At 45.5% G+C, this 10290-nt stretch overlaps 1 protein-coding gene across 2 annotated transcripts in view; it reads left to right on the top strand.

The window, feature by feature from the left end:
* LOC109300519 (nuclear pore glycoprotein p62-like) overlaps positions 1-10290 on the top strand; it is a 34870-nt gene that overhangs the window by 16976 nt on the left and 7604 nt on the right. For both annotated transcript variants that reach the window (XM_019521185.1, XM_019521184.1), the window contains exons 6-11: positions 4382-4477; positions 5290-5401; positions 5578-5722; positions 7860-7909; positions 8051-8185; positions 8574-8685. In XM_019521185.1, the coding sequence (XP_019376730.1) occupies positions 4382-4477; positions 5290-5401; positions 5578-5722; positions 7860-7909; positions 8051-8185; positions 8574-8685 (650 nt within the window). The remainder of the gene's footprint in view (positions 1-4381; positions 4478-5289; positions 5402-5577; positions 5723-7859; positions 7910-8050; positions 8186-8573; positions 8686-10290) is intronic.

Raw genomic sequence — 10290 nt, 5'->3', positions numbered from 1 at the left:
GAAGCCTGCCTGACTGCCTGAACTGCATGGGGGCCCAGTGCTTCCCTCCATGGCTGCGGTGCCTCCCAGAACCACCCGAGTTGGGTGCTTGTAGATGGGTGCCACCTGGGCGGGGGCCCACCGCTGCCACAGAGGGAAGCACTAGCCTCCCCCTGGAGCCCAGAGACGACTCCACCCTCCCCTCCCTGCCACTGGAGAGGCAGGTAAGTTTGGGTGTGTACATGACGTAGGGGTTTAAAGGGGCCTAAATTGAAGCGGTGTTTTCAAAAACCCACTACTTCAATTTAGGGCTCCCATTTCATCTACGCATGCCCCTAGCATATAGTTCCCATATTATTTTTGCAAGTGCACGATGAGAAAGCAGGCTGGCAGTCTCTGTTTGCAGCAACAGCGTTAGTCACTGAAGGAGGGGAATTGTATGTTATGGTCTACAGTCATTTTCATCTTTAATACTAGTTGGCTCATCTCTGCCTACTCAAGGGCAAAGTGCCTTTTTAGTGTTGCATCTGTGTATTATGCACCCCAGATGTAATGTGTGCGAGTGGTATCTGATTCCTCCCCCGTTTGTTTGTCTGCACCCGACCTCTTTCCTGTCCTGATATTGTCACCACATTGCCCTTTCCAGTGGCTCATTAGCAGTTGCATAGTTCATAGATAATAACCAACTGACTGTGTCTCTTAGACAATCGTGCTTTAATCAGGCCTTCACATTCTTCAAGTTTTCACATGATGTAAGCGCTCAACTCCTCCAACAGTAGTTGCATATATGCTACTGCAACGTTCTTCCTTGCAAGTAAATTGCTTCTGCTTTCGTAAAGAAATTATCCTAATCTCCCCCGATGTATCAGTCATTCTCTGAATTTTCTACCCCATAAAAATACACCAGTCATCCATCTGGAAACAGTTGTAATTATGCTAAATTACTTTAGTAGTGGTGCAGTTAGAATTTTCACCAAAGAAGTGGCATTTGCAGTTAAAGTAGTTCAGTGGGGGGCCAATCTTGGAGATGACTAATTTCTGGCATGCTTGCCAGAGTGCCCCTCTGATCCCCCTCCCTTAATCAGTCTGCTGCTCTGCTTTCTATTCCCTGTGCTGTCTGTTGTTGTGCTTCCTGCCCCCTCCCCTATCTGCCATGTATAAAACAGAAGGTGCCCATGCCACTTGTGACATGTGTGCTACAAGTTGGCCACCTCTGGAGTAGCTAGTAAATAGAAGCCAGTACTTTGTTTCTAGTCTGGGGCGAGCAATTATTTTGGGTGGAGGGCCGCTTACTGAGTTTTGGCAAGCTGTCAAGGGCTGCATGGGTAGCCCTGCCCCTTGACAGGTGCCCTGCCCCCTAGTTACCATCTTGGGACTGAAAGTCCCACCCACTAACCCCAACCTTTGCCCCCAGAAGTACTCCTTTCAGCAAGGGGTGTGGCCTCTTGGAACCAGAAAAAATATGAAATTAGATTCTATAAAGTGAACATCTAAAACATTCATTAATTTGATTTCCACAAATATTTTTGTCCTTGTTTACCTGTGTTTGTGTAGTGTATATAAAAGTGAGTGTATATAATAGCATAAAATGAAGTCTTACTCTTGTATAATATGGGTGGTGGGAGCATTGGGTGGGTAGGTATAGGTGTGGGGAGGTTGTAGGGGGTGGATAGGTATGGGGGGGTGAGGTTGTGTGTGTGTGTGTGTGTGTGTGTGTGTGTGGATATGTGGAGTGTGGGTGGGTATGGGGTTTGTGGGGGATGTGTATGGGGGAGGGTGGCTGGGCTATGAGGGTCTGCAGGTGTGAGGGTCTGCATGTATGGCAGTTTGAGGAGGGGTGTGGGTGCATGAGTATGGTAGGGTGTGCTTGCGTTCACTCTATGAACACACACACTTCCTCTCCCTCCCTCATTGCACGTGCACACACGCGCACACACACAGTGTGCTTTGCTCACCACACACGTGTTATACAAATTGCCAATAGCTTAAATTAAGAGTGAGACTTTAAAAAGGGGAATAAGGCAAAATGCCCTGTTTATTGATTATATGAAGCAGATACATAAGCTTGGACACGCCAGTTATACAAACAGACATAGACAGATATACAGACAAAACTACTTTAGTAAGATGTTATAGTTATCAACAGATGTTACTCAATATTAGCACTGGATGGCCGGGTCCAGGCTTACTGAGGATATGAGCTGGGGTATACAGGCATGCATGCCTGTGCTCCATGAGGTTGCAGAGAGCAGATTCCCCATTTTGGCTTTTCTGCATTTTACTTTTATAGGGATTTTAAGTCTTTGTTTAGCATTGGGGTTTTTCCATGCTCAGTCTTTAATTAGAGGTTGTTTCTTCATTTGTCTTCAGCTTACCACAGCCTGAGGTCAGTTTGGTCATCAAAGTTGGTGTCTTAGCTTTGGGGTTTTTGCTGCTTGTCTGGCAGGATGTGTGCATTTTTCTTCCTTGTTAACTCTCTTGTGCTTGGCCTCAAAGGGATTCTTCAGCCATCTATTACTTCGTTTACTGACTGGTAACTTACATTTGGCGCCTTGTTGCCTACATAAAAAGTTAAATCTTCTCCTGTCTCTACCATTCATTTACTATTTACCCTTTCACATTTACTTATTCAAAAAGGGCATACCGAGTTTATTTACTTATGTCAAGCAAGAGAGTACAAAAATGGAATTTTCAGGTTACTTACAGGACAAAACTAACACAGTTACATTTCAGTACTACTACACTCTATGTTAACAATAGCTACATTAGTTCAGTTCATGCTACATGCGCGCATGCTGTGTGCCTTGCTTGCACCTGATTTAACATATGTAATTCTGTGACTTTAATCACCATATCCTTAAGTTTTTTGTTGTGATTACACATGATTTGTGCTCACAGAATACTAATTGGGTTTGCTTTGAACAAGAGCTTCTGAGCTGTTCAGCTGTCTTCATTTTTAGATAAGTCCTGTAGTCTTGGTAACACTACATGTGGAGCATCTTGTTTGTAGACTAAACTTGTTTTCTTCAGTGGATCAGAGTTATATGATTTTAGAAAATTCTAAATATTACTGGGTGGTAATTGCAAATATTAGTACAGAGAAGCAGGAAGATTGATCAGGTTAACAAATGAGTGCTTAATGTAACTTCAGGGTTGTCCCCTTCCTCCGTAAGGGAGAAGCAGTGCAGCTTGCCAGAAATGCACACCCAAGTAAACCAGGTGAAGTAAGAAAAAGTAATTGGCTGTTTCTTTTTTAACTCTCTTAATGGATCCAACTGATCAAATAACAGATTTGATAGTTAAAGATGTATCTAATCCCCTAAAATATACATAAAGATAAATATTTATCTTCTGTCAACACTGCTCCCTTAGTCCAAGTCAGTGTCCACAAGAGTCTTGGGTTCTTTTTCTTAAAAGTAGCTTATTTCCACTGGAAGATGGTGGGCAGTTATTTTCAAATCCTTAGTCTTAAAATTCAGAGGAATGCAGCCTAGCTGGATTGTGCCAATCAAATGTATAATGTATGTTGCAGTATCCAGTGTTTATGGAGTTTGTTCTGCACCGAAAAAGGGGAGCTAATATAATTCCGCTGAAATTAATGGAATTCTGACAAATTCATTTGGCTTCATATCTTCATACCTAGAAGGAATGCTAGAATGTATAATCGTGAAGGTTATTAACAATGTCTTCTGACGTTGTATTTGATCCACTGGTCATTTCCATGGTTTAACTCGTGTTCAACCACTGCTTTCAAGTGGTAAAGCTTCTTTTTTTTGACATTCACACTGAACAGGCATGTATTGTCTTCTCTCATAGTTAACTGTACTCCCCAGCTCCTTAGTTGACTTTTTCACTGAATTCCTAAATGACCTTCAGACATTTTTTGCATCCTCTATTAAAGCACTTCTGTAAGTTTTATGCTTTCATCATACACCCAGGGGTGAAAAGTCTTGCATCTGATATTACGCTGCATTTTTATCAGTCTGTCAAATTGTATTGCCCAACCAGATAGACTCTTGGAGAGATCTCAGAAAATTTATGTAACTTCTGAGACATCAGCCTGTCAAGACTGTTCCCAGACAGCCTTCAATCCTGGGTCTGAGTCCTTTCACCTGTCTTCCAGTTCGGACAGTTCAGCATTTAGCCAAACAGAAACTGTTAGTAGCCTGGCAAGTGAATTGATAACATCTCTTTAAAACTGTTCTGAAGTCCACAGTGTCTATGGTTTTAAGCCTTTGTGGTTTTCAACCTTCGTAAGATGCCATCAGTGCCTGGATATTCCCTCACTACCTTGCCAGTAGAAATAAAAGCTTGGGTCTATGGGCAAAGCAAGAGCAACTTTCGAATGGGAACCCTGGTTTAGTGAGTCATTCAGGAATTTTATGTTCTCTTTTGATTGCAGTTGGTGCCACCTCAACTGGAACATCCACTCTTGGGCCTCTTGGATTTGGTTTAAAGGTCCCTGGAACAACAGCTTCTGCAGCTGGCTCAACCACAAGTAAGTACTTGCTCTGCAAGTGAATGGGGTGGGAGGAAGAGCATAGAGTAAAGGCTCGGTACTAAAGGGACATGGTGATTGAATCATCCTGAGCTCCCATGCTTCAGTCTTCCTTCATTGAAGCTCTGAAAACAAGCCATTGTTCTTGCTGTGATTCACATGGTACACTGTAGGTGTTGCAGTGCTGTAAGACCTGTGGAACAAACTGTGTAACCTTTTTGTTCACCTGCATGGAAAATTTTCATAAATGTATGTAAAGGAAGAAGACTGGGAGCTACAGCAGAATTGGTTTGGAATGACCAGATAGAGTGGAAATAGAATAGAAAGAGAGCAAGATGCTCTTTCCCTGTCCTGCAGTTTAGGGAATGCAGGATTCTGGTATGTCTTCGGCTGCTGGAGCATGTTCCGTTTCTGAGTTTTTCCCTAGCAGTGGAGAAGTCCTGCTCTGTATTTTCAGGAAAAACAGTTTTCCCTAAAGTTAAATCTAAAAATGTGGAATTGAGTTATACACAGGGCCAACTTTTAAAATGACCATATTGTTTCTGTTATAACATAGAGAAATAAATATGTGTGTGTATACAGGTAGAACTTTCTAGAGAGCTCACGGTGTTTCAGTTGTGCATACTACATGTCCATATCTTACAAATGGAAGAAATTAAGTGATATAACTTCTCTGAGATCTGAGTCCAGGTCAAAAGTGTGAATAAAACATGCATCTCAAGTTTCAAATCTATGCTCAGTCCACAGTATCACAGCTGTCCTTGCTTTCCCCTCCTCTTCTGTGCAGTGTTCCACTGAGTCTTTCCTTCCAGGTACCACTTCTGCCCCTAGCCTTGGCTTTGCTTTGAATCTTAAACCATTGACCACCACTGGTACCATTGGTGCTGTGACTTCTACTGCTACTGTAACTACCACAACCACCAGGTGAGTCCATTTAGCTACTTGATTTAATGTCTCAGTTCAGCAGCAGACACTTGAAGGTGAACATTCAAGTTCATGATGTAGTTCTTGCGTTGGAGTAGAGGAAGCAGACTAGTCTCTTCCAGACAGACTCTAGTAGTGTTCCATGCCATTTCAGCTTTTATTTTCCTTCCTCCTAGCACTCCTCCAGTGATGACATATGCCCAGCTTGAGAGTTTAATTAACAAATGGAGTCTAGAACTGGAGGACCAAGAGAAGCACTTTCTCCAGCAGGCCACACAAGTCAATGCCTGGGATCGGACACTGATAGAGAATGGTGAAAAGGTGAGATGACATCTTGCCAATTTATTTTCATACAGTGCCATATTTTTTAAAGTTATTTAGATACCAGTAGATGTAGACAGTTCTCTAGTAGGAGGTTCAGAAACAAAAGTATCATGGAAGTATATGGGAGTTATGAACCCTAAGTGCTCTTGAAAATCCCACTAGGTGCCTATCTGCATCTTTAGGCCTCTAAACAACTTTAAAAATATGCACCCTGGTGATTAAGATGCCCAGATTATAGACCAGTGGTAGGCAAAATACAGCCTGTGGGCTGGATCTGGCCCACCAAGCCATTCTATTTGGTCTGCAGGGCCCCTAAAAAATGTATAAAATTAATATTTATCTGCCTCTGGCTCCTGTCAAAGATGACTAGGGAAGCTCCAGTGGGCTTCTGCAACAGTAGGGCTCGCCTGGCCCACACCCGCAGCAGGCCTAGGACTGTGGGGCTGTTTGTGGCTGCACTGGCACATGAAATTCAGGTAAAAAGTGGGGGAGAGAGGTGGGGGAGGACCACAGGGATTACCCCAGTCCTTGGGGCCACACCAGCTTCTCTTGAGCCCCATGGTCTGGCTGCGTAGCGGGGAGCTGGTGAGAAGGTGGGGGCAGGGGAAGTGGGAGCGTGGGGCCTGTGCCAGTGTCCTGGGGCCAGCGCTAGCAGGGCACGGGCTGGCAGGGGCCTCTGGAGCTGAGCTGGGCTGGGCTGCACCAGCAGGGAGGTGAGGGAGGGTTGGCCTGGCTCCATAGACCCCCCCTACTGGCTGGGAACCCCCCCTCAACTGCTTTTGCTACTTTCCTGCCCACCCACCAGCCACTCTGGACTACATGGCTTCCATACCCCCCACATACCCATCCCCACAAACCCCCATATGCAAACACTTATGCATATAGACTAGGGCTGTGCAAAACAGGCCCTATTCGATTCAGATTCAGCTCAAATCGGGGACAGTGATCCGATTCATTAATTCGGATCATTCGATTTGGCCGAATCTGAATTTGAAGATTTTTGATGCTGATTCAGAGAATCAGCGATTCGGGCATAGATACAGCTTTAAAAGTTTTTTTTCTACATACCTTGAGGTAGCAGGCGTGGCTCGTGATCGCTGCAATGCTGGGGCGGATGGAGTGTCCCATAAGAGCACGAGGGGGGGAGCCCACATGCTCAGCAGCGAACCCAGAAATGGAGTGGAAGTAGTCCACTTCTGGGTCCGCTGGGGAGTGCACTGGGGGCCCCCCTTTGCACTCCCCTGGCTTCGCGATCAGCCTCAGGAGAACCCTGGGGGTCCCCCCCAATCCAGGAGGCACCAGTCACCAAGCTGGGGGGAGCACAGGGGGCCCCCCTGCATGCTACCTGGCAGACCCAGAAGTGAACCGCTAGTGCTTCTGTTCCACTTCCAAGTCTGCTGCCGAGCACGGTGAGGAGCCCCCCATGCTTCTGTGGGACACATTTAAAACTGTCTCTGCGTCTGAATCGCCGAACCTTACCAGGTCCATTTCAATTTGGGGAGATTAAAAGATCCCTTGATTCAATTTAGATTCGGAGATTTGGCCACCAAATTGAGCTGAATCTCCACCAAATCGAATCAGGGACCAAAGCTTCACACAGCCCTAATATAGATCACTAATGCACAAATCAGGACAAAAATATATTTTTAAAATTTTAAATTAAAATATATGGGTGTTTTGATTTTTAGTATGTAACTTTTTTTCTCCCCCCCCACTCCCCCTAAGATGGGGAAATCCTCTTCCTCAAAGGAGTACTTCCAGGGACAAGGGGAGGGACTTCTGGTGGCAAAGGTCAGAGGTTAGGGGGTGGGACTTCTGGCTCCAAGATGGCGACCAGGGAGTGGGCACCTGTCAAGAGGCAGGGCTACCCATGTGGCCCTTGACAGCTTGCCAAAACTCAGTAAGTGTGGTAGACAATTTTCTGGCCTAAAAGAATTCTCATACTAAAGTTCTTTTAGCCTCTGCCCATGGTTCTTCTTGTTTTCTAGAAACATTTGTATCTGCAAACATGAAATGTATACATTTTTGATGTTTTGTTTGTGCTACTCCTTCCACTTCTGTCCCTACAGGACAACAGACAATTCCTGATTTAGATGACACTTTTTAACTATTATCTATTGCTGCCTGTTTCTAGATCACTTCATTACACAGAGAAGTGGAGAAAGTGAAACTGGATCAGAAGAGGTAAGAGGCACAGTGGCTGCTTAGAGTTGTCTTTTTGTTTTGTTCTGAGGTCCATCTCCCTGCAGCCTTCTCTTGGTGCCGTAGAGCTTATAGCCTATAAGTTGCTTTCAGTAGCTCACTTGTATATCCTTGGTTTTGCAGGTTGGATCAGGAGCTAGACTTCATTCTGTCACAACAGAAGGAGCTGGAAGACTTGCTGACCCCACTGGAGGAGTCTGTGAAAGAACAGAGTGGGACTATCTACTTGCAGCATGCAGATGAGGAGCGGGAAAGAACGTAAGGAAAAGATCCTTAAAGTTAGGGTGGCTAGGATCTGGAACCAACTTCCAAGGGAAGTGGTGCTGGCTCCTACCCTGGGGGTCTTTAAGAGGAAGCTTGATGCCTACCTAGCTGGGATCGTTTGAGCCCAGTTTTTTTTTTCTCCTGCCCTAGCAGGGGATCGGACTTGAAGATCTATAAGGTCCCTTCCAACCCTACATCTACAATTATATGATTCTATTATCCTGTTTGTATTGGGGCAGAGCTGATATACTAACATTCATGCTAAACATCCTGGATGTTTAATTGTGATTCCCTGCAGTGAATGCATTGATACTTTGGGAACTGACTGGTGATATGAGACTTATTTGAACCTTGTGACCTGCATCTTCTGTGTGTGTTGCAGCTATAAATTGGCAGAAAACATAGATGCCCAGTTGAAGCGCATGGCACAAGATCTTAAAGACATCATTGAGCACCTGAACACCTCTGGGGGCCCTGCTGACACAAGTGACCCAGTGAGTATAAGCTTTGATTGATGCATTTAGGTGGTGGGAGAGAAGCTCCTTAGAATACTTCAGATATGCATACATTGAGTTAAGTTTTGTGTTTTTTTTGGATACTTTTTGTCTCAATTGTATTAAAGAGAACTTTGCAACTTTCCTGTAGAGTTCTCTTCTTGTGGTCAAACTCCATTCTAATGTGACATTCTTATGCTTCATTCTGATCATTTTGAGATTATAAATCCTATCAGCAGAATGCAAAACTTCCTTATAACTCAGCTGTCAAATAGGACTATCTTTTTACATAAGAATGCTAAATTCAGGGTTTGTTTCCCACCAGACTGTATTTATGATGAAAGCTATCAAATTTGAGGCATGAACTTTGGATAGTATCCTGTCTGTATGCTACTCAGTGCCCCAAGGAGAGCAGGCCACTTCTTGACTAAGTATAATGGCAAATATCATGTATGCTTACATAGGTAGCATCTCTGTGACTCCTCCTCCCCCTCCCCGATCTATGGTAGTGTTTGTGACAGATCTGAGCTGTTCTTTGTTCCATGTACACCTGCTATTATTTGTTTTTTGCTTCTATCATAACGTACAGATCTTAATTACTTGCCTGTAAGCTTCTTAGTGAAGAACTTCCCCTTCACTAAAAGCTGCATAGTGTACCTCAAGACTAAGTTCTTGTTTTTCATCATGCACCTCACCTCTGATTTCAAGGAAGCCCAGGCTGCAAGAGCATTTTGAAAAGGCCCTCTGAAAAACTATATATGATGCTTTTAGATCAGCTCTACTTAAGTGATGTGACTAACAATATGCTACTCTGTAGAGGTGCACTGATATATTGGCCCATATTGGATTGCCACTGATAAAAGGAAAATTGATACATCGGCAATCAGCTTTTTTGGGGGGGTATCCAGTAATATCACTGATTAAATGCCACGTGTATGTGCACAGCCAGAGCCTGCATGCATCTGGGTAGCTTGGAGAGCAGCTTCTGGGCGGTAGATCTGTGGAGGGGAAGGGGCATGAAGAAGGGAAGCTGGGGGAGGGGTGGAATCGAGGCCTCCATGGTGAGGGAGGGGCAGGGGAAGGTCCTGCACAGCTGGGGCGGTGAATGAATCCCAGGGTAGGGCATGGGGCAGATCTGCAGGTGGTTCCTCCAAGGGGTGGGGGGGGGTGGCTCCCTGCTGCTGCGTGAACCCCAGGGAAGGCATGGTGTGGGGCATGTGCCCCCCTGGATTTGTGCATTGGGTGAGGGTAGGCTGCCCACTTCAGGCTTGGGGTCAGGAGCTGCATCAGCCTCTTCTGCTGTGGATGGGGCTAGGCTGTGCTTGGGGCGGGTGGGGCAGGTGGCAGCAGTGCTGGGAGGAGTGGCTGTGGGGTGGGCTGTAGCCACCCCAGAATTTCCTATAGCTACCCTGTAGCCACCTCTCCCAGTGCAGCTCGGGTCCAGCTCCCCTACTGGAAGAGGCTCGTGTAGCCCCTGGCCTTGAGCCTGCAGCAGGAAGCCTGCCCTTGCCCTGCCCACAAATCTGGGAGGCACATGCCTTCCATGCCTCCCCTGGGGGTGCACACGTGGTGGGAAGCCAGTCCCCAGACAAGCCACCTGTGTGA

Source organism: Gavialis gangeticus, unplaced genomic scaffold (genome assembly GCF_001723915.1).
Source record: "Gavialis gangeticus isolate Ggan-Ray unplaced genomic scaffold, GavGan_comp1, whole genome shotgun sequence".
Lineage (NCBI taxonomy): Eukaryota > Metazoa > Chordata > Crocodylia > Gavialidae > Gavialis > Gavialis gangeticus.
This window is presented reverse-complemented; position numbering and strand designations above follow the sequence as displayed.